General features: G+C 35.2%; 1 protein-coding gene across 1 annotated transcript in view; it reads right to left on the reverse strand.

The window, feature by feature from the left end:
* LOC118195454 (A disintegrin and metalloproteinase with thrombospondin motifs 6-like) overlaps positions 1–26,638 on the reverse strand; it is a 493,619-nt gene that overhangs the window by 421,956 nt on the left and 45,025 nt on the right. The window contains exon 2 of the mRNA XM_085819861.1: positions 13,250–13,611. Within this exon, the coding sequence (XP_085675987.1) occupies positions 13,250–13,611 (362 nt within the window). The remainder of the gene's footprint in view (positions 1–13,249; positions 13,612–26,638) is intronic.

Below are 26,638 nucleotides of genomic sequence, written 5' to 3' on the forward strand. Positions count from 1 at the left end.
AAGAATGCTTAAATAGGAAGAACAATAATTTTTGAAAGTTTCATACATGAGGTATCGTGGATGAAAAAATCATCACACTCTGACACCTAGACAAACAGACACACTTCATTGCAAAAAATGTCAGAAACACGGTATGGAGGCTTTAATTCATGTTTATTCACTGAAAACTGACTGTCAAATTTTTTGACCCAGAATATTACTTTCTCTTACCTACATATGTAGCTAAGTGAGAGGTAAAAATAGTAAATTTTTAAATTATTTAAAGACAACATTTTACAAGGTGTCCACAAAGTTCCTGATCAACTTTAACAGCTTGTTGTTTGGGAATGTAACAACTTGATAAGGTATTTCTCCCGCCTCCGCATGCCTTCGTGGTGTAACGGTTAGTAAGCTCGGCGCATATTTTAGAGGTCCGAGGTTCGAGTCCCAGCGAGGGAATTGCTCATTCTTCACGTCTCTCAGCACACACACACACACACACACACACACAAAAAAAAAAAAATCCTGATGTCTCTACAGTGGCACTCGTACTAAAAAAAGACGGTAAATGATGATTCTTCACCACCAGCATTTGGCTTTTGGGTCCTTAAATCCCCAGTCATCCTTTAAAAGAGGGAGTATGTAAGATATTTCTTCCACCTTCTTAGCATTCCTTCGTGATGTAATGGTTAGCACGCTCGGCGCGTATTCGAGAGTTTCGAGACCCGGTGAGAGCATTGCTCATTTTTCATGTTTCCTGCTTCGAAATAACGTAATGTCTCTACAACTTAAACCCATGGTACTGGTCGCACTTTCATGAGAAAGGTTCAGAATTTTGCTGACAAGTGACACGAGTTAAACAACTTCGTTAGCGACAAAATGACCTCTGGTTGACTATTCGCCAACAAAAAGCAAATGTAATTAATCAATGTATCGGGGTAAACTCCGGCTTTGTTCATTAAATAAAAAATGGTTCTAAAAACTTGTCATGCAATATCTCAACATTCACTTTTGGGCTGTTCCGTTTCAATTCTCTTGTAACACGAGGATTTTCGTATTCCCCAGCCCTCACATTATGCTTATATTAACCGCCCCCCCCAAAAAAAAAAGCTGTTGAGAAAACACATTGATATAAGTATTAACAGCACGACAAAAATTGATAGCACTGCTTCTTACATGGTGCTTACAAGAATAGGGTACATTTTTCAGGGACCTTGTGGCCATCGTATATAATTCGCCACAGTGTTATTTACTGCATTGAAAAGGCACAGAGCGGGAAGGATACGTAAGACAGATTTTGATTTTGCACTGGGCCTTCAGTTTTAGGAATGTAGCTCTGTCCAGAATCGTACAAATGGACCACGGAATGTTCTCATTGCTATATTTGCTATGTAAGTTGTTGAATAATCACAATTAACAATAACTTTGTCGAGATATTCTCTCTTGTATTTTGAACTAAGCATATTAGATTTGGGCTAAAGCAAGAAACAGTAGGCGTCTGAAACTTCTTAATACTTATTTAGAGAATTTGGGGCGGGAGGAAACTACAGTTTCTTAAATAAATTTCCCCCTAAAAAGTGACAAAATTTATCACATCTAGCAAGATTTGTTCCCGCAGGTCCCACTGCTTTAAACGAGAAAGGGAGCACGGACTACTCAGATATGGAACGTAAGATAACATGACAAAAAAAATTCTTTTTTAAACTCTTTTTTTTTTTTTTTTTTTTACTTTGATCGTTTGGCTTTAAATCAAAATTTTAATCTGGCTAACCTGTACAGGATCACGAGCGTCGTATTTAAGTTACTTTTGACATGCTTATCCGCTTCTTTGAAGATACTGAAGATTCGATGTGACGTCAAATACGAGCTTTTCCGGCCTTCAGAACCGAAGATAACCTTGGCCCATCCCGCAATAATCCGTGGCGCGACCTTGAGGTTATGATTCACACATGCTCACGAAGATTGCATTCGAGGGTATCAACCCCAGATGAAAATGTATCTGGGATGTATTATGATTCATTAAGCATTTTAGTGATTGTAGGCCATGCATGCTTTCAATCACTGTAAAATCGGCAAGGAAAGAAAATGGTTTTTACATCTCGGAAGTAGCAGCTGTGTGTAACAACAGTGCGAAATAAAAATTGACGTCAATTGAATGTTTTCCCCGTATTGCAGGTTAAAGTTAGACGCAATTTGTGGTTACTTAACATAAAATCTTTACATTCTGGCTTGATATGATAGGATTCTAGCTTTACATTCTGGTTTATTAAAAAGATACAAAATTTTATTTTTAATAAACACAGCAACAAAGTAAAATTTAATTTATTGAATAACACTATTTTAATTTTACAAATACAATAGTATATAAACAGTAAAAATTTAACAATTTATAATTTAATAAAATTAAATTATTTCTAGATAAGTTTCCAACTGAAAAATTTTCAACCCTCGCTAAGAAAGCGTTTAAAAATTGAAGAGTAATTATGAACTCAACAACTGCACATAACTAAATAATATTGGGCCTAAATTCATAAATGTATGTATGTTTCTTGCATTGGGATAAAACAACGGTACCTAGAGCCATCCAATTTTGAATAACGTAATCCTACTGCGAATTTTTAATACTGGAAGACCCAATTTGAAATTTGGAATTTGTTTTATTATCGGTTTCATATTTTGTAAAACTTTAACGAATTTTTGATTAACAAACTCAAGGATTTAAAAGCGAGCAATGGCAACACTTTACTTTTACGGGGGGAATCTTTTTATCTCCAGCGCGCGGAATTGTGTGTCGGAAATTCTAAAGATATGCTAATTTTAAAATTATTTTGCGACATTGCTGTTGAACTGAATTTTATGGTTTAACAGCAAAGAACACGATATTTAATAAATAAAGGTAAGACACAAAATATTAAAAAAAAAAAAAAAAAAAAAAAAAAAAAACCGCCCCTTTGGACGTAATTTAAAATCTGCAACTTTCAGATTTTTTTATTGTTTTTAGTGACTTTATTTTTGTTTAAAAAATTTATTCTATAATAGTTTGAGAATCTTAACCGAATTGTAGATCACAATAAGCGATCGATTTTCCATGTTTTCGTTTGCGAGCGGGAATTCGACAAATCGATAACAGTATCCGAAAGATAACATTAACCGCGATCACATAAGCATGTACTGTAGCTCTGGATCATAAGAATGTGTTAATTAACTTAAATTATACATTATACAATTTATGACCCTCTAATCTAACCCTGAATTTTTTGAAGGGCTGAAACTTTACTAACGCAGCATGGGAAATACCCATCTGATTATGGTTTGTACCCGGTGATATTTCTGAGATATGCCATTAGTTTTATGCTTAAGAAAAAAACACAAACTGTTCCATCAAAAGCATATCCAGTCATGCGGCTGGCAGAATTTCCTCTCATAGTTAAAAATTGGAGTTTCACTTCTCGGAATGGCATTGGTCTGAAAGTGCTTTCGAGAAATATGTTGATAAAAATGGAAAAGGTGTATGAGATTTTTCTATTGCTGATTATTTGATCCATGGAAATGTTCTCGTAGAGAACATTTGATACCGTTTGATAGAAAATTAAGTCTCAAAAGTAAGCTTAGTTTGACGTAGATTTTCGACAAACTCATTCTTTCATATTCTTGTGGATCTTATCGAAATCATAAAATAAACCAAAAAAAAAAAAAAAAAAATGTGAAAGGAATCAGATTTAACGTCGCACCAGGCGATGTGTTAATTTAATTTATGCTCCCAGTGAACTCGCAGTTAACCAATCTGCTCTTGAGCTTACTCCTACTCACATTATTTTTTTAGCTGAAAAGTGTCGTTAGCCCCGAATGGGTTATTAATCTCGGAATGATATATTAGTCTCGGGACTATAAACGTCATATCACTTTTAAAATTCTTGCCACCGTATATTATTGCCTTGTATTATAATATTTAATAAGAAAGTAAATAATGAAGGGTCTGCATCAATGTATGCGTGTGTGCCACACTGTGAAAATACCACTGTGCCTGGAGCCATCAAATTCTGAATAACGCAAACCTCCACCCGAACATGTGTAACTGGAAGTCTGAATTTTGACTTTCGATTTGTTTTATTACCTATTTCATATTTTGTAAAACTTTCATGAATTTTTGATTAACAAACTCAAGATCTGAAAGCGAGCAGTGGCAATATTGTATGGAATAAAACACTTTTATCTACAGTGAGCAAGATTATCTATCGGAAATTCTAAAGCTATGCTGTTTTTTAATATTTCGTGATTTTGCTGTTCAATCGAATTTTATGTGACGTGAGAGCCAAGAACGTGATATTTCATAAAAAATGTGAACGCACGCAAAAAGTTAATATTAAAAGGTGGAAAAAAAAGCTTTGTAAAGCCATCTTAGTAAGAAAACCAAATATGGATATAATGAACTCAGAAAAGACTGAAAAAACAGGAAAGTGTACGCCAACACTTAACGCTGCATAGGGAAATCTAAGCGTATACGGCTACAGTGTTTTTAAAATTTTGTAATCTGGCTGTTGACTTGTAAGTGGCGTAAGTGCGAAGAAAATGATGTTTAATAATATAAAGCTAAAAAGATTTTTTTTTAAAGGGGTTAGTAGAAGTGAGTGTAAGAGCAGATTGGCGAGAGCGTAAAAAGCCTTAACAAACCTATTTGGCGACCGTTAAAATCTCAACCTTTCAGTTTTTTTGGGGGGGAGGAAAGGGGGTAAACTATATCATTAAACATCGCTTTCTTCACACTTACGCTACATAAAATTCAACAGTAAAATAAAACAATTTTTAAAAACAGTACATTTTTAGAATTCCCGATACAGTATTTTTGTTCTCTACAATTTTTTCCCCCCAGTTTTTCCAAAGTTCATCATATAAATTTTCAGTTTTCTTAGCTAGATAACCTACACAACTTTCTTGCCTTTTTAACTTTGTTATTACGAATGACTTACGAATACGCCACATAAAATTCAACAGCAAGTTCACATATTTTTTAAAAGTTACATATGTTTAGAATTCCTGATACACTGTATTAAAGCGTTACCATTAATTTGTTTTTAGTCTTTTTTCAGTTCATCGTATCAGTGTTCAGTTTTCTTGCCAAGATACAGTACTTACACAATTTTTGTGTTTCTCTTAACTTTGTGTTTTTAACTTTATTTATTAAACATCATTTTCTGACCAGTTACGCCACGTAAAATTCAACAGAAAATTATAAAATACTACTTAAAAATAGCTTAGTTTCAGAATTTTTGATACGGTGTTAATTGTCGCCACATTTTTTTTTATTTGTTGTATTATTTCTTTTTAAAAATGGCGACAGCATGTGGTGGCAACATCCTTTTATTAGAACCAGATGTGCTATTAGTCTCGAAACTCACTCTTTATCAGTATCACTTTTGTGTTCAAATCACATTTTAGATTGTTGCTGGCGTATTATATCGCGAAGTATTATTTAAAAATATCTGAAGGGGACTTCCGTGTATGGCCTACTAAATTATACACATGTTTTGCTGAACTTTATCTAAACTTAATTCCTCGAATTTCATTAGATATATATTTCTCATTCAGTCAATTCAGGTCTCATTTCGCGGCAAGGCAATCCATGAAATCTCAAAATAACTTCATTAAAAATTGTAAAATACCAAAAAACGTAAAACACTAAATACAGTTTAAAACAATTTTTACGATTAAAATTAAAAGTGTTTATGCTGTAACAAGCAATTTGGCCAACGGGCAAAAAGACCAAATCTTCGGTGCATAAAACTGAAAGTTAAATTCTGGTACCACTGGGTAAAAAGACACTCAAGTTGGTGCAGCACACTTAATCCAGTATTCTACTAAGAGTTTCAAATGCAAACAAACAGCTTCATTAGGCCTAACACCACTTAAATTTTTAAATTATTGATTACAGTACTTAAGCATTAAATAATGAAGAATCTGTATTTATGTTCGCCACACTGTGAGAAAACGATGGCATCTACAGCCACAGTTCTTAATGTACGTAATAATTCACCCAAACTTGTGCACTTTTAAACCCGAATTTTAAATTTCATTTTTTTTTATTCAGTTCATGTTTTGTACAAATTTAATGAACTTTTTGTTAATAAACTCAGCGATTTGAAAGCGAATAACACAATGATAAGATATTCAATTTGAATGCTAAAAAATTTCAAATTTTCAAAAACCTGATAACAAAATTTATACTGTAAGTATAAAAAAATACGAGTAATTTATTACAAAAAATTGATTATACGCCCATTATCCACTAAAATAATGCACCTTTTGAAACACCAGAACAATAAAAATGCAATGCCTTTAAGAGGAACTACAATAGAATGGAACTAGCTGGAACATAATTGGCTTTGGTGATTATAAATAGTGTACAGGCTTTTCCACCAAATTAATCGTAAGAGAAAATACGTGATGTGTCGGACTTTGGGAAAAAAGTGTTTATCGTGGGAGCACGTTTAGCATGAAGCACGATTGAAATCTTGAAACTTATAATTAGTTTCCCAAAGGCACCCAAAGGTTTTTTAAAGATTAAAAAACAAGCAATATATGCCATATCGAAAGCTCAAGCATGGTAAGAATGAGGTAGTTAAATTGGGAAAAAGGACGGACTGTTAAACGCGACTTAAATATGCATATATCTGGAAATTAACACACTGTATCTCTCAGATCATATTTGAAATAATGGCAAAAAATTAATTTACGTCTTAAGGTAATGTAGTACATAAGATTATTATTGTTCAAGCACAACTTTTGCTTCCTTATAAGTACCGTAATCCTAAAAATTTCAGATTTCAACGGAAATATACATTTGAGTATTTACACTGCTGGCCATTAAAACTGCAATACCATGAAGGAAAGCAAATACAAAAAATATGTTTATTGTGCGTGTACGGTACGGCATGAAGACAAAATGATCGAATATGTAAGCAGTCTGGGGTTTTACAGGGGTGCGAAATTAGTAGAAACATCTGCCAACCCTGGCAGCTAAAACGGCCCTTACCCGGTTAGGCATGGAGTCGAACTGGGCTTGGATGACAGAAAGGGGCAACTCATTCCATGCGTTGTATTATAACAAATAAATGGTAAAGGCGAAAGACCATCCAATAATATTTCTTAGCAAAAAGTTTTCACCTACTGAACAGAAGTACAGTACAATCGAAGGAAGTGTGCTGCTATTGTCTTTGCAATACAAATGTTAAAATTCTACCTAGATGGACCTCGCAAGTTCCTAATCATAATCCTTTAGTATGGTTGGATAAAAACACTGGGACTAATCCTAGACTGTTACGATGGGCTTTGATCTTTTAACTATGATACCGCGCGTAGAAAGAGGGAGCACCATCAAAATGTTGACATATTAAGCCGTTGTATCCATACATCACACAACTAAAAATATATATTATAGGAAGTTTAAAACTTCGCTGTTTAAATTTTTCTAATATCAGAATATTAAATTTTATACATTTATTTAAAATGCTTGTTTGAGAGGCACATGTACTCATTTGTTCTGATATCTAATTGTATTTGGTACAGATATGCTTGAACATGTCTTGTAAACAAACTTAATGTAAACTAAAAAATTTTCTTGAAAGTTCCATAGAACGAGAAACTTTTCTTCGAAAAGTTCCCCGTGAAGGAAGGAGTTTTAAGACTGTAACGTATTAGCTTGCTGCGCTACCAACATAATTACTAGCAAAAAATGTAAAGAAACCTCACGCATAAAATATCCGTGCTTGAAGATGCACGCCCTTAAAATGTTTTTCAGTTATTCTGTAAGTTTGACTAGCAAAGTTGGCTGTTCGATCAAAAATGACGAGATTTCTTTAAAACTTCATTACAATACATTTGAATTTCCTTTCTTGTAATACCCCTCCATATTTTACAATAAGAGCTTTTTTCCCTTATTTTTACAAACAATTTCAACATCAGTATTAGTACTTAGCATGTAATTAGAAAAAAGTTCTAAATATAATAGTAGTTATAAATATAATTAGAAATAAAGTTAAGAAAAATTTAAATAAAATTTTAATAAAATAAATTTAGAAATAAATTAGAAAAAATAGAATTAGAAGAAAATACTAAATAGTAATAATTCCTAGACATATGAAATTGTTAAATAGAATAATATCTAGATATAAAAAATTTCTGAATATTTTAAATAATTTTCTTGATTTAGAAATCCTTCTCCTTTATAATGAATAAACAGTATAACTTACATGACAAATTTTTACGACTGAAAAAATATTCTAACTAGTTCACAGTACTCAGAACTGCTATCTAATACACAATTCTTGCCTCTGTTGTATGATTTAAGTATAGGAAAGAAAATAACAGAATTCATGTGGTAAGGCTCCAATTCATTGCAGTTGAAAATTAGCACTGCGTGCTTGAATTCGAAAAGTAAATAAGGCATGCAACGAACGCCGATAACGTATTACACTAAGCCTCTTAAAGTAAATAGCGTGTTGCCCTAGAATTGAAGAAGTGTTATACGAAATCCAGTTAGTCAACATTTCTTTGGAATTTTCCATTAAAAATACATAAATGAAAGCATGAGCTTTCACGAATCCTAATGATTTTAAATGTTAATCTCTGGATCCATGAAAACAGACAGACGACTTATACACTTCTCAAAACAATTAAAGGATATTGCGGTTTTAGGTGGATCTTGTGGCTGGGAAACATTTTAGCTGATTGATACATGGTCGACAGACGTAGTAGGTTATATGAGTATAAATTACACATGTTTGGCAGAAAAAAATGCATTTTATTGCGCATTTGTGTACAAAAGGAAAAAAACACAATTTGTGCATATGAGAAAAAAAGAATAGGAAAAGGTGTTTTCTTCAAAGGAAATCATTTTCAGTAGGGAGTATGGTTTCCACGGACGGGCAGCAACGTTGAACACCATTGAGGCATGGAGTCAATGAGGCTATTAATCACGAGTTGGGGTATTCTGTCCCACTCTTCCGGAAGAGCTTTTTCCAGTTCTTGGAGAGTTTGTAGAGGTGGTTGGCGGCCAGCAACTCGTCTTCCTAGAGCGTCCCAAACGTGCTCTATTGGATTCATGTCTGGAGAACACGCTGGCCATTCCATTCGTACGATTCCTTCCTCGAAAAGGAAATCCACCACCAGGTTAGCACGATGTGGCCTGCACTTATCGTCCATTAAAATTAAGTCATCTCCGATTGCTGCAGCGTAAGGGACTACAATAGGTTTGAGGATCTCATCTCTATATCGGCGACCAGTCAGAGGTCCATCTCGAATGATGTAGAGGTCTATGCGCCTGTCAATGGAGATGCCACCATACACCAACACTCCCCCACCGCCAAATCTGACACTTTCGTGCACGAACGCAGGATTATTTCTACTGCCACGGTCCCTCCAGATGAAAATACGCCTATTATCAGGATGAACAGAAAAACGGGACTCGCCAGAAAAAAGAACATTGCTCCATTCATTTCTTCTTCAGTTCACATGCTCTGTTGCCCACTCCCTGCGGTCGGGACGATGCCTTGACGTTAGTCTAACACATACTATCGGTCGGCGAGCACACAGACAGGTTTCGAACAGTCTGAGTTGGAACTGTGGTGCCAGTAGCCGAGCGAAGGTGTTGTTGGAGAAGAGTAGCATTCATATTTCGGTGTCTCCGAGCCATTAACACTAAATAACGTTCATTCATTGGGCGTTGTTACCCGTCTACGACCTTGCCCTGGTGTTTGGCCTGCACTTCCAGTTTCCAAAAATGGATTCCAGATCCTGGAAATCACACTTTGTGACACTCCAATGGCTTGCGCTACTTCGGCTTGAGTTTGGCCCTCTTCTAACCTACCAACAACTCTCCAAGCTTCTGGATCGGTTAAATAACTTCGCTGAGACATCGTACTCATCGAAACAAAGCAGTCACTGAATGCCGATTATCCTTGTCTTCATTGTCTTTTATTCAACTGAAAGTCAAATTTCATTCACTGCAGCTGAAGCGACGTCTTTGACGTCAAACTCAAAATTAGCATACTCCACAGTTTGAAAATCAGAAAAATTTGCATTTGTGATTCTCTTCTTCCATTTTCGGCAAAAAAAATTCTCTTATATCTTTATTTTATATAAAACTTACAATATCCTTTAATTGTTTTGAGCAGTTTAGTTCCATCTTAATCTCTCGCTTAGGTGATTCCAGTGTAGATGAAGTTTTAAATAAACTTTTTATTAATTCGTCTGCCTAACTTCTATACAACTAGTATAAAAACAGTGTTATTCCGCTGCTTGCAGGAATAACAGAACAAATGTTAAATTTAAATATTTTATTTACCAGACAAAGTGCGTCTACAAGCTTTTGTTCAGACCCTCAAATCTCGCCAGCAATCATGACTGGTAAAGTTAATGTCGATTCCAATAACTCAGACGGTGGCGGAAAAAAGTAGCGAGACAATCAGCGCAGTTGACAAAAGCTCTTTCTCGAACTCAAGCACCCTAATACAATAACTAATTTTAATCTTCGCAGATGAAATTAGAAGTGACATTAAAGGCAAAATGAGGTAAGTAGTCAAATAAGTATAAATCTTACAAGTTTTCCACGAACAATAAGTAGCAAATAATTTCGCTTTCGTGATAGTGGTGAAACTCAACAAATATTCTATAAAATGTTGAAAAATAAAAGAATTTAAATAAAATATACAAACGTGGTCCTTCGATGCAGAAACCATTGTCATAATACGAGAGGAAAATATGTCATCCAATTTAATATTGTGGAAACACTTTCCGAGCCCTGCGGTATAGAAACCATCGTCATAATATGAGAAGATATGCCATCTGGTTTAACATTATGGAAACCTTTTTGCAATTCGGATCCTTCGGTATGGAAGCTATTGCCATATACGGCAAGAAGACATGCCATCCAGTTTAGATTTGCGGAACACTTTAACAATTTCGGCCTTCGGATACAGAAACGTATTCATGTATCTTATCACTAAATGCACGATTATTGTTGTACTTTAATATCATACATTGATGTTTTGCTTGCTGTCATGTGTAGCAACTTATGCAAGATGTCTTGTAATCATTTTTGTAAAGTACTTTTCTGTGACATTCCAGATTAAGAGCAATTAATGGTGTTTTGGTCTTTCAGCCACTGCCTTGTTGTGGTGGCTGCTTGTTGTTTTTTCCACATCAGGCATCATTCCGTTCGGTTATATCTCAAGTCGAAAGCCTGGTCAGTGGCGCATAACCATAACCAAAGAAACCATCGTCATAATACGAAAAGACATGTCATTTGGTTTAGCACTATAGAAACACTTTTACAATTCGGGTCCTTCGGTATAGAAACCATCGTCTTAATACGAGTAGGGCATGCCATCCGGTTTAGCACTACGCAAACAATTTTACAATGCAGGGACTTCGATTTAGAAATCATCATCATAATACGAGAGAAAGGCATCCATTCGGTTTGTCAATATGGAAATATTTTCTCAATTCGGATCCTCTGATATAGAAACCACTGTCTTAATACGAAAGGAAAACTTATCATCCGGTTTAACGTTATGGAAACACTTTCTAAATCGGCCAACTTTCTCTTCCATCGATGCTTCAACTTATTGAACTTTCAAAGCACAAGAACTAGGATTATGAAATCCAACTGTTTGCATACATCATTCACTTTAAACAGGTGCCAAATGGCTACGGTTGCCAAATGGCCGTACTACTTAGAGTAAAAAATGAATTTAAAAAAGTTTTCTAAATCACACAGTTTTAATTAAAAACACTAAAAAGTGAAAAAATATTTTTACTTTTATCAATTTTTCTAATTAAAAAAATAATTTAAATTTTTGTAGTCATGAATTACTACATTTATGATTAAACTTAAAATCATGAGGTATTAATAATGGTAAATTATAAAAAAATGTCAAAGAGAAATTATTATTACGTTTTCCATTTTTATGTTTTATTTTTTTATTAAAAATTCGTTTTATTTTCAGTCAAATGTTACCAAACTAACAAGACAGCTAAAAATGTTCTTTTATTTTCTCGAGCATTTAATTAAAATAAACCATATAATTAAAGAAAGGTACATTTTATTTTATACATCGATAGAAAATACAAAATTTTTTACAAATTATTTATTCTGAACGTATGAAAATTATTCCCTTTAATCAGCACAGCAATGAAGCACTGCACTGCAGCTCTTTCCTTTCAAGATCTTCCCATCTATCTAATAGTATGTATGTGTATTCAATTCATCTCGGTTCCTTTTTCATATTTTGACTTGCAAGTCTCTGATTGTAAAGAGCCAATCCATCAAAGGGGCCAAAAATAGGTGTATTACAATAGAAAATGACATTTAATCAAAACTTCCATTTAAATAAATTTAACTCAGCTTTGGAGGCAACTCATTTTGGCTTCAGATTTTGTTTGCTAATGAGCCAAATGTCGGTAAATTGATTCCGTGAATATCTCTCCATCTTAACATTTTAACCTGTTGTTATTCATGACAAAATAATTTCTCATAAAATTACACAAGGGAAAAGAAAGAAAGAAATGTGTGAATATACTTATAAAATAATTTATGATAAGAACTAATATTTGTAATAAAGAAAAGTCTGTCACACCTTGCTGCCAGCATCAATTCTTGGATCAATTCTGTTCCATCAAACTTAAAAACTTGATCTAATAAATAGCTTGACCATTATATTTGCGTTCAGCATACAAAAATCAGAAAAAGTTGGTTGTTTTGTTTCAGATGCCATTTGGCGTTTCGGTGTTACTTACCGGTGCCTGCAGAAACTTAAATAACCTTAAGAACTACGACTACTAATGTATTTACTGACTTTTAAGAGTCCTAAATTTCAGTTCATTACGACCTCGTATTCCTTGATAATAGTTTTAAGTAAAACTGTATGCTTTAAATGGATTCCAAACTAAATTTGGAAAATTATTTTTCGATCTATTCGATGGTTCAAAAATCGAAATTTTGCGAGGATTTGTTTGATTGTTAAACAAGGATACGTAAAAAAATCGTAAATGTCCCTCCAACATTAAGAAATATCCATACCACATTCTGAAAACAAAAATCACTCGAAAATATTACATTATCATTGCAAACACATATGTACACAAAATTTTGAGAAAATGAGTTTAGTAGAAGTGAATCAGAAAATGTTTTCGATTAAAGCAATCAGAAATGAACTTGAACAAAACCCGTCTTAGAAGCTAATATAAATAAAATGTAAGAAAATGGTGGACTTACCAGGCCATCGCATGTTGACAAAGCGGCATGAGAATATGTACCATTTCCAACAATGTTACCCTGGAAGAAGCAGTGTCCTTTTGTATGATTGGACAGCCCGATACGGGCCATTTTACCCTTTCTTTCCACAACCATACCAGGACTGATGAACCTGTGGTTAGGCCTCATCTGCAATACAGCTCGCTTGCCCTCAATATGCACTTCAAAGTGGACACGGTCTTCTTCCACAGACCTTGCATAACGGGAACCTCTATGTGATTGCGCATAGTGTCTCACATCATGGGAAAGAAAATGTCCGTCTGATGTTACCTTGACGGGTTTAACTAAATCATAGTTGAAAAGTTCATTGGTCAGGAACTCCGCTGCAAAGAAGAAAGAAAGATGCTTAACATAAAATTAAATACTGGAAACATGCTCATACAGCTTACGTCATTGATTTGAAACTGGCGGCCACTGAAGCAATTTTATGAGGCCCGCGAAGACGTTTCAGTTTATAAACTCATTGCAAATATGATGTTGCAAAGAATTCAAGATTTATTTAAAATCCGAATTACATATTTTCATTATCATGTGATATAAATCTCATTCGAAGACGGAGATTTTATTAATTGTTATTCATGCTTGTCAAATTTACTTAGAAATCACTTACAAATTTCTGCACTAAGAATAATCGTTTTTATCGGGAATACATTTATATGTGAACAAGTTTTTTTTTCATAGTTGAAAATTAATGCGAAAAAAGCACAATTGATCGATGAGCATCTACCATCCGTTATGAAGATAATTTTTCTCCATGCCTACAAACTTTATTAGAATCAAAACGCCAACAATTGTCCAGGTGTAGTAAGAAACAAATTTTATAATTATTTACATACCATATGTATGAATTTTTTTATGCGTCGAAGAAAAGTTTAATAATTGAAAGAGAAAGATTGTCATTATTTTCCCTGAAAGTTTGTCCCATTTGGAATATTCTCTCTGAGAAAGATTTCATTATTTGTTTCATTTTAATTTTAATTTAAGAAATTTATTAAAAATGTTAGAGTTATTTGAAATAAATGTCAGTTTGAAAATTTAATATTTGATTATCAGAATATTTGAATTATAAAATGTAACTAACAGGAATGTCTAGGAAACAGCAAATTTTAGGTTTCGGATAGAAAATAAATACAAATTTGATTTTTTGTGTGATATTATCATTATTATTATTATTTGTGTGTTTGATTGATGTGATGTATTTTGATAAATATTTTGTAAGCTAAATTCAAAATTTATTTAAAATATTTTTATTTGGTTCTAAAAGATTTTAATGTTTTTAAAAAAATCTAGCCTCTCAGCTAGATTTTTTTAAAATAATATTGAAAGAAGAAGAAGAAATATAAAGTCTGGTTTTGATTACCGATTACTACCCTGACATTTTAATGAATTTCAACCTATCTTAAATGAGTTACGGCAAGATAAACCCGCAACCAGTAGCTTAAAAAATGGATATAAAACCGCAATTCATTTAATTAAAATGATTCAATGTCCTACTTCATCGCAAAGCTCAGCTTGACCATTAACCTTCAAATAGCTATGCTGCACAATGGCATTTATAAAAGTCATCTGAACTGGCGCAGGAGACACAATAAAAATTAAATTTTATAGCTAAGCTTGCAAACATTCAAATTCAGTCAGCATTAAAATCTCTGCCACAGCATATCTTGTAGAAGATGCCGATATTGAGAACACTCAATATCCTTGAGTGGAAAGAAGGCCCCCTAAGGTTTACTATTGGCGATTACAGGGCACCCTAATACTTAGCATCTTTAACCCTAGATCTTCCTCTTATTTTAAGTGGAATGTATCCGCGCTAAGTTCAAAGATGTTTAAAGGACCTCTTATCTCTTCCGATAAAAAGAAAACCCTTTGAAAAGTAGATTTTCCCTTCCCTTTGGGGGTGAGGCGCAATTCTAGCCAAATGCGAAGATTGCTGAGAGGTCTTTTCTTCTAAGAGGTTAAAATAAAACCGCTTCATAGGTTCGCGAACACTATCCTACAGTTGCCAGTTGGTCTAGGAACTTTCTATCCATTTTCCATTCCATCCAAGAAAGAGGGAAAATCCCACTTGATCACATGTCGGGTCAGCGTATATGACTAAGTCATATTATTTAATAAAATCATACAAGTTATCCACAGCTGTCTACTCATTACAAATTATCCAGTTGTCATGAACAGTCTTTAAGTAGAGTAGAAAAATCCTGAGCTCATTTCCCAACCCAAGATCAGAATGCTATAATACGAACATAAATTATAACATCTTTCCCAACAAGTGCTGCCTTATTATTACCATTACGTAAACTATCAAATTCCGCTGCGATTTTTTACACTGAACTGAATTTTTTATTAATAATTTCATCCTATGATAACTTCGATGAAAACAGAGTGTAATCTATGATTCCAAAATTATGGTATTAGATTACTGTTTCATTATACATTTTATCTTTATATGAAAATAAAATACTGAAGTCAAAATTGTTGAATTTTATTTCAGATTATTGGTTTGAGCTATTCATTTATTTCGGCTTGATTGATGAAGACCTGTCCTTTAAAAGCGAAACGTAGCTTTCAGAAATATGTCTGATAGTGCAGTCAGAGTATGATCTAAGCAATGCAACAGATAAAATAAAATTTCCCTCTCAGCGCTAATGACAGTTACTAAAATGTTACTCGAAGCATCAGCGATCTTACAGGAATCGAACAACACATAGCGTCTCAACGAGTTTACCGGCGAGATGCTCTTAATTCCTAACAAAGCGGTTTGGTGGTAATGTTGATATCTGTGGGGAGGGTCGTTTAAAAGACTGCGCTGACGGAATCCCAGAAAGTTTTCTGGGATTTTCTGGGATGTAGATGGATCCCTTATTGGGACTGAGGCCTAGGCAATTCATTTTTCTTCAAAGTTCATAAGGGCTTTGCAATTATACAGTGGGCCCAGTCTTCATACCTCGTGACAGTGGAATCGACTCCAATGTTTGATGGATAGATTAAGATGACAGAGAAGCAGAGGCTTCTGCACACTGACTGTGCGTGGGTTGATTAATTCATTGCAGAAACTGGGTATCAAAGCCAGGCACACATGTATCTGATGACGATGTTATTCTGTACATAGTATAAGATATCTGCCAGTTTATGCATAGATATACGTGGTCCTGCTGTGATCCGCACTCGAACGCCATCATAAATGAAGTCGCTATTTCCATCCAAAAAGTGCAGGAGCAATTCCCGTGTAATGCAATAAAGTGGAATGTGGAGTGGTTTAAATTCTTTTCAATCGCATTGAAACATTGAAACCACTTATGAAGCCGAAAAGCAGACATCTGCAGGCAAAGGACTTATTCAAAGGCGAATAATCATTCAAGAGCTAGAATATGCGTTTACATTTAATGCACTCTCATCTCCTTTTTTCACATACACCTATAATATAAATTTCAAGAATTACAGATAAAGAGGATTTTCTCTGAATGATGAAAAATCAAAATTTTCTCAGTGGTTAATATATAGCTATGTATTTGAAATAGTTCGTATGCGTAAAAACAAAGACATAAATAAACAAATATGGATCTCAATGATCGCTCTTATTTTATAAAAAATACACGTAAGTACAAAATATATCAAAATTGTGAGTTAGATAAACAGTCGCTCGTATAAAAATTTCCACAGAATTCCAAAGAAATAAAAAAATTAACTCATTATTTCTTACTTTATTCATTATCTTTGCTTAGTAAAATTATCGCAAGTAAAATTTACAAGGAAATGAAATCAAATTGAAAAATATTGCATAGTTATCTTTAAAATTAGAACAGGAACATTTAATCAAAATAAAATGATACCATTGCTATAATGCCAAAAACAGTTTTATGTATGTCGCTGATAGAATTGGAGCAGTTTTGAAGAAAAAAATATCCTTCATTGCCACTAGACGTCATATAAATACTTTTAAAGTAAGAGAAGCTAACGCAGACTATGAATGGTTTGGGACTTAACGTTGTGTCAGCTTCCAACAACGTTTAAAAATTGAACTAGAAAGATTCATGTGGTTCCGACTTTCAGAATCGTGTGAATAAACGAGGTCATAATTTTATTTCGTAATCCTCATATCGATTTTTTTTCCACTTTCTTGCTTTTAATCAGATAAAACCAATCTTACCTGCAAATACGATAAAATATTAAAAAGTATTTATTACCTTCACCTAAATTAGGTTACATTTCCGAGCTAAGCTCTAAGTCGCTTAGTCCTTTACATTTGAAATGAACGGATGTAACTTTCTCTCGGCAGCATGTAAATTGATCTCACACAGTTTATTAAACAAAAGAATGAAAAAAGAATTGTAAAGAAAGCTTTTTAAGTTCGTTTTCCTATTTCGTAAAACCTACTTACCATAAAAACAAATCTAAATTAACACTCAACCTATAGTCTGAAATATGCACTTACAGATTATCTTTCTTCTTGTCTCGTAATCATGGGAACGACTGTGAAGGACACATTACAATCATAAATGAGGGGAGGGGTGGTAAGACCTTGAGTGTCTATATTAAGTAACAGAGTGTAATCAGTGATAAATTCTACCTTAGAATTCTGAGAAACAGAACTGAAACCTTTTAAATTTCTCTACCTTCCAAATCGACACTTTGCTAATTTTATGTAAAAAATATAAAATACAATTTAAAATTAGAATTAGAACTCAAAGAACAAATGCAATGTGATTACCATATTTTAAAATATTTTGACATCTTTTCTTTCCCTTTTAAAAAATCTGTGAACGATTTAAAAAATAAAAAGTTCTCCAATTTAAGCGGCTTAGTTGTGTTCGATAGAGTGAACACTTGTGAACTCAGATAGCTTGTTCTGGAATTGTGTTCCTGGCGCAGACAAAATTGCGATTTTCGTGATTTTCCTAGCAGGTATAATGGCCAATATTTTGATATCACTGCTTATATGATTTCTTAACAATCTCTTTATAACCATTTGATAGGTCCTGCAATTTACATCATTTGTTACTTCCGTCTACGAGGTAACGGAAGTACAGTAATCGCATTTCGGTTATATTTCAACGGAAATATCCATTTTAACCATTCCCAAATCCAATCTTTTTTTTTTTTTTTTTTTGTTTTTTTTTTTTTTTTTTGAATGATGCCTGTACGTACAGACAGAATAAAGGACTCTTTTCTGGAAAATGGATTATAAAATGGATTCAAAAGAGACTTTTTCATAACGTTTGTACGTGTAATGTACGTATGTATCCCCGCACTCCGCATAACTCAAAAACGTAGTCGTAGAACAGTAGTCATTAGTCGTAGAGCTTTAAAATGTTGTATACAGGACTGTTATAACATCTACTTGGGCACGTACCTTTTTATTGAAATCGGCAGTACCAAAGTGTATATATATTAGTGTATATTAGAGACTGAGTTAAAAAAATACAGATTTTTTTGACTGATTAGCCTGTATGAGGAAAAAAGTTTGCGGCCTATTTATCATGACGTTATATTAAAAGTGAAAATGTACTGTAGTCAAAGTTGGAAACCTAAAATTTTATAAGGAAAGTTACATATGTATATATAGCGCCACTCCCTTCCCCCTTACCCGGTTAAAAGTCCTTCCTGACCTTTATTTTTGCAATCGCTGGTCGTAGTCATACATTTCCAATTACAGACGCCTTTTTAATGATGAAAGAATTCATGTTCTGACAATTTCAAATTCAAAATAGTAACAATATTGCCAAATAACGAAAGATAACTTTGAATGTAGTCTTCCATTTCTTATACTTATATTTGGGAAAATTTTATACTCGTTGTGAAAAAAATAAAATTATAAGAAGTTTGACTCCCGTAAGAGAAAAACTGACCGGGATTTAATTTCAATATTTGTAATTTTTGATGTCATTTTCAATTTGCCTTCGGGGATCGGATTAAGTTAGGAAAATAAGTTTAAATGAGGAAATAAGTTTGGAGGAAATAAGTTTCAAGGAGATGCATGAAAAACGTGCATAATTTAATAGGCCGCACAAGGAGCTCAAGACGTGTCCACATCAGAATTTTTTTCCCCCTCTAAATATCATGGAAAACTTTTAATTCGGTTGCACACGCTATTTTCAAGACTTTCTTTTGCAGCAGATTCACAAATACCTATTACTAAATGCTATAGATCTGTTTGTCCTTTAGTACTTAAATAATGGTGATAAATTAATAAATTGTCACCATTGTTATTATCATCATTAATTAATAAATTATCACTATTACTTAAATAAATTTTAATACTGTTAAACAGTTTGTCACCATTCAGTATTAGTATATAACTGACTGGCTTCTTTGTATGATTACACAAAGTGCTCCTGTATAGATCTTCAGGAAGTTAGTGCTGCATATTACGTACCTATTTGTCTTTCAGCAATCTGAAACAGTCTTTTTACATCACTTTATAACATTTGATTTAAATTCTATTAGAAGTTAGCTTTATGTTGTTTTCTTCCTTTTATGCCTTGTTTCGTAACATACTCTCTCAATCCAGGGGGTTATGCAAATCTTTGGCAAGTGACGTATGCTAGGAGGAAATTGAAAATGGTATGATTCGACATTAATTTCGTCGTTAGTGCTGCTGGTAGATAGCGACTTACCCACGTCAAAGTGAATGCTGAATGCCTGACGTTGTGACATTGATAAGTGTTGAAAGTTTGCAATATTTTTGTTTTTCTCGCTTCGCTCGCTTTTTTTCAGATAGGCTGTAGCGTCGTGTCGATTTGTACGAATTGTAACCCAGGCGATGTACTGCAGTGTTCCAGAGAATAGCTATTAACAAGAAGTTGAATGTCTTATTTTGTATTGTTTTAAATTTTAAATCCTACAAATGGTGACTAATTAAGTTTTATATTAATTAACCTTTTTCTTTTGAGCTGTACCTCGTTTTCAAAGGAAGCAGAAATAGAACCGATGCCTCGCTAACCAGGAGTTAATACCCTTTAATTATAAATAGTTTAATTAAGTAGTTAAGACAACTTTAGAGATTTCAAATTATCTAAACCAAGTGTTTAAATATATTTTTTTTAATTCTCGTTATTTACCAAAAAAAAGGGCTTTTGTATATTTCTAGATTCAGATTTCTTATCAAGGGTTCATAGAAAACAAAACTTATTGAGAAGTCATCGTTTCTATAAGATGTTCTGTAAACCAGCGACCTATGTATTCTTTACAGAGATCATGTGAAATCACACCTAAATGTTAGCTGTATTGGGAAAAAGACAACAATGCAGATAGTCTAGTACAGCGTTTCTTAAACTGTTTCTTAATTGATTCCCAAACGAGGCCGCAAAGATAAATGCTGAGGTCACGAAAATTGAATTCAAAGACATGAATTTAAAGAAATTATATTAATGAGATTTTTAAAGGAATTACATTACTGAGACTTTCAAAGGAATTCTATTAGTTGACATTAATGGGCTTAATAATCACCTGCCATTAACCACCCAGATAGGAATTTGCTGACTACCGAGTGACTCAAAACTTGAGTTTCTACAAAAATACTTGAATGAATTTTAGATCGGAACTAGAACTGAATTTTCCACAATTTCTGAAAGGGCATTAAATGCAATTAAAAACACATATATATGTGGAACGATATTTTCAGCTTTAAGGCTTATTAAATCCAACGTCCAGTACCAGTAATGTATTAAATACTGCAATAAAATTTAATTTGCTATGCATTTGCTTTGATAACGGCAGGTGATTAATTCCATTAATGTCAACTAATATACTAATTTCTTTAAAAGTCTCAGTAATGTAATTCCTTTAAAAGTTTCAGTAATGTAATTTCTTTAAATTCATGTATATGAATTCAATTTTCGTGACCCTAACATTTATCTTTGAGGCCTCGTTTGGAAATCGAAACCCACAGTTTAAGAAACGCTGTACTAGACTGTCTTTTGCTCAATAACTATGGAGAGACATTAGGTATTTTGAGAAAGCCGGAGCTGGAGAGATGAAGAATTAGCAACCGCCTTCGCCGGGAATCGAACCACGGACCTCTGGAATACCGGACCAGCGTGCAGAACCACTACACCACGAAGGCACGCTAGGAAAGTGAGAGAAATACCTTATAACTATGTAACAAAAGCCAAGGGCATCCGTCTAATTAAAAGGTAATAATTCTTACACTAATTTTTATATACTTGAAACAAATACTAAAAACTACTACTTTCATACGTTTGTTGCTTACTAAATAAATAAATTTTTCATGGGAATTTTTTTTATATCTTTATTCTGTATTTAATATCTGGAGTAGGGAGAAAAATCTCGGTCATAAAAACAGATCATACATGAAAAAAGTTTAAGAAGCGTTGGTCTAGTACATGCTTCTTAAGTACACGATTCTAATCTCGGATACCGGATATAATAAAAGCTATTAACAATATTACAATTACTTAATGTTAGTCCCCTCAGGGGGCTCACTTTTGTGAGTACGGGTGTGGCAATCCCGAGGTACCCTAGCCCTTCAGGGGATCATCTTCTTGGTGAGATGGGTGTCACGATCCTGGAGCCCCAGTGATCTTTCCTCTTTTCCGTCTCCTCTCCTCTTGGCTGGAACTTTTTTCCTTCTCTTCTCCCTCGTGGTTTCTCTCTACGGAGTTTGGGGCTCGTCACGAGAGACTGGAGCAACCCTTGTTTCTAGTTTTCAAGTGGCGAGAAAACTGCCCACGTGTTTGCCGTACGTGGAGACCCGTGTCGCTGGAAAGGAGGGTCCTGGTAGTTGAGGGGCGAGGTACTGTCCCCAACACACTGCTTTGGCCTCTGCTTCAGTTAAACGGGAGGCACCTTAGTCGTCCTCACGGGTGTCAATCGGCTGGTCACTAGTCCTTGTGTCAGTGGCTTGGGGTCAAGCTCTCGGGAGTACCTGCTTTCGGGAAAGCCGACTGTGGGGCTTCAGTTTGCGTATAGGTCCGGCTAGCCCTAACACAGGAATCTGTGTTCCCTTGTAGGGCTCCGTGGTGGGCGGGGCCGTCGGACCCGAATTTTTTTCTCTTTCAATCATGGCTTCTTTGTTCATTCTCAAAAAACCCGAGTCAAATGAAACGAACAAAGAAATTGAAATTATTGACAAATCAAACAAAAAGATTTTTTAACAAAAAGATCCGTACAGATGCAAATGACAAAGATACTGAAATTATTGACAAATCCAGTACCAAAAAGATCCGAACCAATGCAAATGACAAAGATACTGAAATTATTGACAAATCCAGTACCAAAAAGATCCGAACCAATGCAAATGCCAAAGAATCTACTGATTGTCCACGCTTCCTTGTTATCTCTAGTCCTTCTGGTGAACTGCAAAAGATGTCTCCTTTTCTCGTAAACAAATATATACATTCATGTATAGGTGAGCCAAGGAACATAAAGCGTCTCCGGTCAGGAGACCTGCTTATTGATACCATGTCGGCCACCCAGTCTGCTTCTCTTTCCCGACAAACCAAATTTGGAGAAATATCTATAACTGTGTCAGCGCACAAAACACTTAATTTTTGTAGAGGTGTGATCTCGGAGATCGACCTTCTGTGTGTTTCAGAAGAAGAGTTCGTCTCTGAGTTAGCTGACCAAAATGTCTGTGGTGCTAGGCGGATCAAGATGCGAAAGGAAGGTAAGTTGATCGATACAAAACACGTGATCCTTACCTTCAACACGCCTGATCTGCCTAAGAATATTAAGGCCGGATATCTAAATCTTCCTGTAAGACCTTATATTCCTAACCCTATGCGATGTTTCCAGTGCCAGCGTTTCGGCCATTCTAAGATGACTTGTCGTGGCAGCCTCACATGCGCCCGATGCTCACAGATTGGCCACGATTCCGAAAATTGTACCGCTGCGCCTTCGTGTATAAATTGCAAGGGTCAGCACCCAACATTTTCACACCTGTGCCAAAATGGAAATCCGAAAAAGAAGTACAGACTCTTAAAGTTACCAGGAACATCTCGTATGCTGAAGCCAGAAAACTAGTTCAAAGCACACAGCTCCAATCAAACAAATCTTATGCCAGTGCAGTTAAAACAACACGTAGCATTGCCACCCAAACATCAATAGGCACGCAGACTAAACCAAATAAAACCCAACCGACTACATCCACCAAGAAAACAGAAAGGTCAACTTATTTAATACAAAATAAAGAAACAGTCATTCAAAGTAAACCCAAAACTGCCACTAAAAAGTATCAAATAAAAATAGAAGTTATTCCGAAAATTGTACCGCTGCGCCTTCGTGTATAAATTGCAAGGGTCAGCACCCAACATTTTCACACCTGTGCCAAACACAATAGCTCTTTTGAACAGCAATAGCTCTTTTGACGAAATGATTTCTGAATCTGCGGATTCAGACACTATGGAAGTAGAAGAGGGTCTAGAAGTTCCCAGACATCTACTTCCACGAAAAACCAAACAAGAGCACAGAAAGAACAAAAACCAGTCATAATGGCCACCCTCGTCTCATGGAACTGTCGCGGTTTCCACCGAAAATTGCTCGACATCAAAGCCATAATTAATGCTTACCATCCTGTATGCTTCGCAATGCAGGAAACAAATCTAAAACCAAAACAACAGGCAAAACTTCGGAGGTTTTCCTTCGTCAGGAAAGATAACCTTCCAGGTGAGCGTGCCAGTGGAGGTGTAGGTCTCCTCACCTCACTGGATTGTCCCTCAAATGTGCTTTCTTTGACGACATCCCTCCAAGTTGTCGCTATTCAAACAAATTTTGATATTGTTGTTACAGTCGTTTCTTTGTATTTGCCTCCAAATGAGCATATTGATCAGAAAGATTTAAATGGTCTTTTAGAGCAGCTGCCTGAGCCTTTCATCATATTAGGAGATTTTAACGTCCACAGTCCACTCTGGGCTAGTGAAGATACAAATTGCCGAGGAAGACAAATTGACCAGATGATCGAAATTCATAGCCTTTGTCTCCTAAATAATGGGCAGGATACATACTTCCATGAGCCTTCAAGGACATTCCACGCTCTCGACCTTGCCATCTGTTCACCATCTCTGTTGCAATTTTGCACTTTTAGTGTCGGAAATGACCTGTACAACAGCGATCATTATCCCATTTTTGTATCTCTTGCACGAAGAGGAGCAAAACCCATGTCGAGACTCCCTCGGTTTATACTGGACAGGGCAGACTGGGAACTCTTCTCTTCCTCCGCAGAGCTCACAGAGGAAATGGTAAAAGATGTGCATATCGATGACGCTGTGGAAGCTGTTACTAATACTATTATTCAGGCAGCTATGCTTTCGATTCCTAGAACATCAGGAAAAATGTTTAAGTATACGAAACCATGGTGGAATCGCGACTGTCATAAAGCACTGAAAAAACAGAAAAAAGCATGAGTTATTTTTCGTAGATATCCTACCCTGCGAAACCTCATAGCCTTTAAAAGAGCCAAAGCAAATGCACGAAAAGTAAGGAGGCAGAGCCAGAGGGATTCCTGGATTTCATATGTGTCGTCAATAACATCCTCCACGCCTAGTAAGCGGGTTTGGGAAAGAGTTCGAAAAGCATGCGGCATATATAAAGACCACTCACTTTCCTTTTTGGAAAAAGATGGCCGAGTGATTAGCTCCATAGAAGAAATTGTGAATACTATTGGTGAGGCATTTGCTGCCGTTTCTTCCAGCAGAAACTATTCACCTGCATTTCTCTCTATGAAGCAGCACTCTGAAATAAATCCCATCGCATTCAGCTCTTCCAAATCTGAGCCTTACAATAGAGACTTTACTATGCTTGAATTAAAGAGAGTTTTATTGCAGACACATAGGTCTTCTCCGGGTCTTGATGGCGTGAATTACGAAATGCTCAAGCATCTGTCCTATAAGTCACTGAATGCCCTTCTCACTTTTTACAATAGAGTGTGGAAGGAGCGTACCTTTCCCAGTGCATGGAGGAGAGCTGTTGTCATTCCTATTGCTAAGCCAGGGAAAGATCCAAGGAATCTCTCCAACTATCGGCCAATTGCCCTTACGAGTTCCCTATGCAAACTGTTTGAAAAGATGGTAAACAGCCGCCTAGTCTACTTCTTGGAAAAGAGTAATATTATATCGCCTTATCAAAGCGGTTTTCGAAAGGGAAGAACGACCGTAGATAATATGCTTCTTTTAGAGACATCTATTCGAAAAGCTTTTGTCAAAAGAAGTCACCTTGTCTCAATATTCTTTGACATTGAGAAAGCTTATGATAAGGCATGGAGATACGGTATACTTCGCGATCTCCACGAGAGTGGCTTGCGCGGCAACCTACCAATTTTTACTCAGAATTTCTTGTACAATAGAACTTTTCAAGTAAGAATTGACTCTGCTTTATCGAATGTTTTTGAACAGGAAGAAGGTGTGCCTCAAGGCTGTGTGCTTAGTGTAACGCTGTTCATCCTAAAAATAAACTCTGTATTAAAAGAACTTCCTCACACCATCTTGGGATCTCTTTATGTAGATGATTTACAGATTAGCTGTCGAGGGGCAGACATGAGATACATAGAGAGGCAATTGCAGATGGCTCTGAATAAGATCCAGGAATGGTCAACCAAACAGGGATTTACTTTTTCAAAACAGAAAACTGTGTGCGTGCACTTTTGTAGGAAGCGTGGTCTCCATCCTGAACCTGAGTTATATCTGAATGGTACAATTATTCCAGTTGCGCCTGAAGTAAATTTTTTACGAAGACATTTTACATTAAACATTACGAAGACATGAAGTAAAATTTTTACGAAGAGTGACGTTCGACCGAAAATTTACTTTCCTTTCTCATATTTTAAACCTGAGAAAGAAGTGTCTAAAAACACTAAATATTTTAAAAGTGTTGGCGAACACCTCCTGGGGTGCAGAGCGTTGTTCCATGCTTCGCATTTATAGAGCGCTTATCCGCTCTAGACTGGATTATGGCTCAGTTGTTTATGGATCCGCTCGCTCATCTGTTTTGTTAAAACTGGATCCTTTTCACCATCAAGGTTTGCGGATTTGTTCAGGAGCTTTCAGGACTTCTCCTGTCCAGAGCCTATATGTTGACTCTAACGAACCATCACTTTATCTGAGGCGTGAGCAGTTGTCCCTTTTGCAATATTTTAATATTCTATCTGAACCTGAACATCCTAATAAGCTATGCTTACTTGATAATGAGTGTAATACATTATTTGAAACACGTCCCTCCTGTATTCCTACCTTTTCTTTAAGAGTTCGCCCTATCATCGAGGAACATTCCCTCTCTGATATGCGCCCCCAAGCAGTACAGAATTTTGAACTCCCACCTTGGGAAAATGCACGGATTCAGCTTCTTGATGTTTTCAAGCATCACGTCAAGGCAAGCACCAATGACATCATTTATAGA

Source organism: Stegodyphus dumicola, chromosome 7 (genome assembly GCF_044657685.1).
Source record: "Stegodyphus dumicola isolate Sdum_Otavi_A_Nest chromosome 7, ASM4465768v1".
NCBI classification, from domain to species: domain Eukaryota; kingdom Metazoa; phylum Arthropoda; class Arachnida; order Araneae; family Eresidae; genus Stegodyphus; species Stegodyphus dumicola.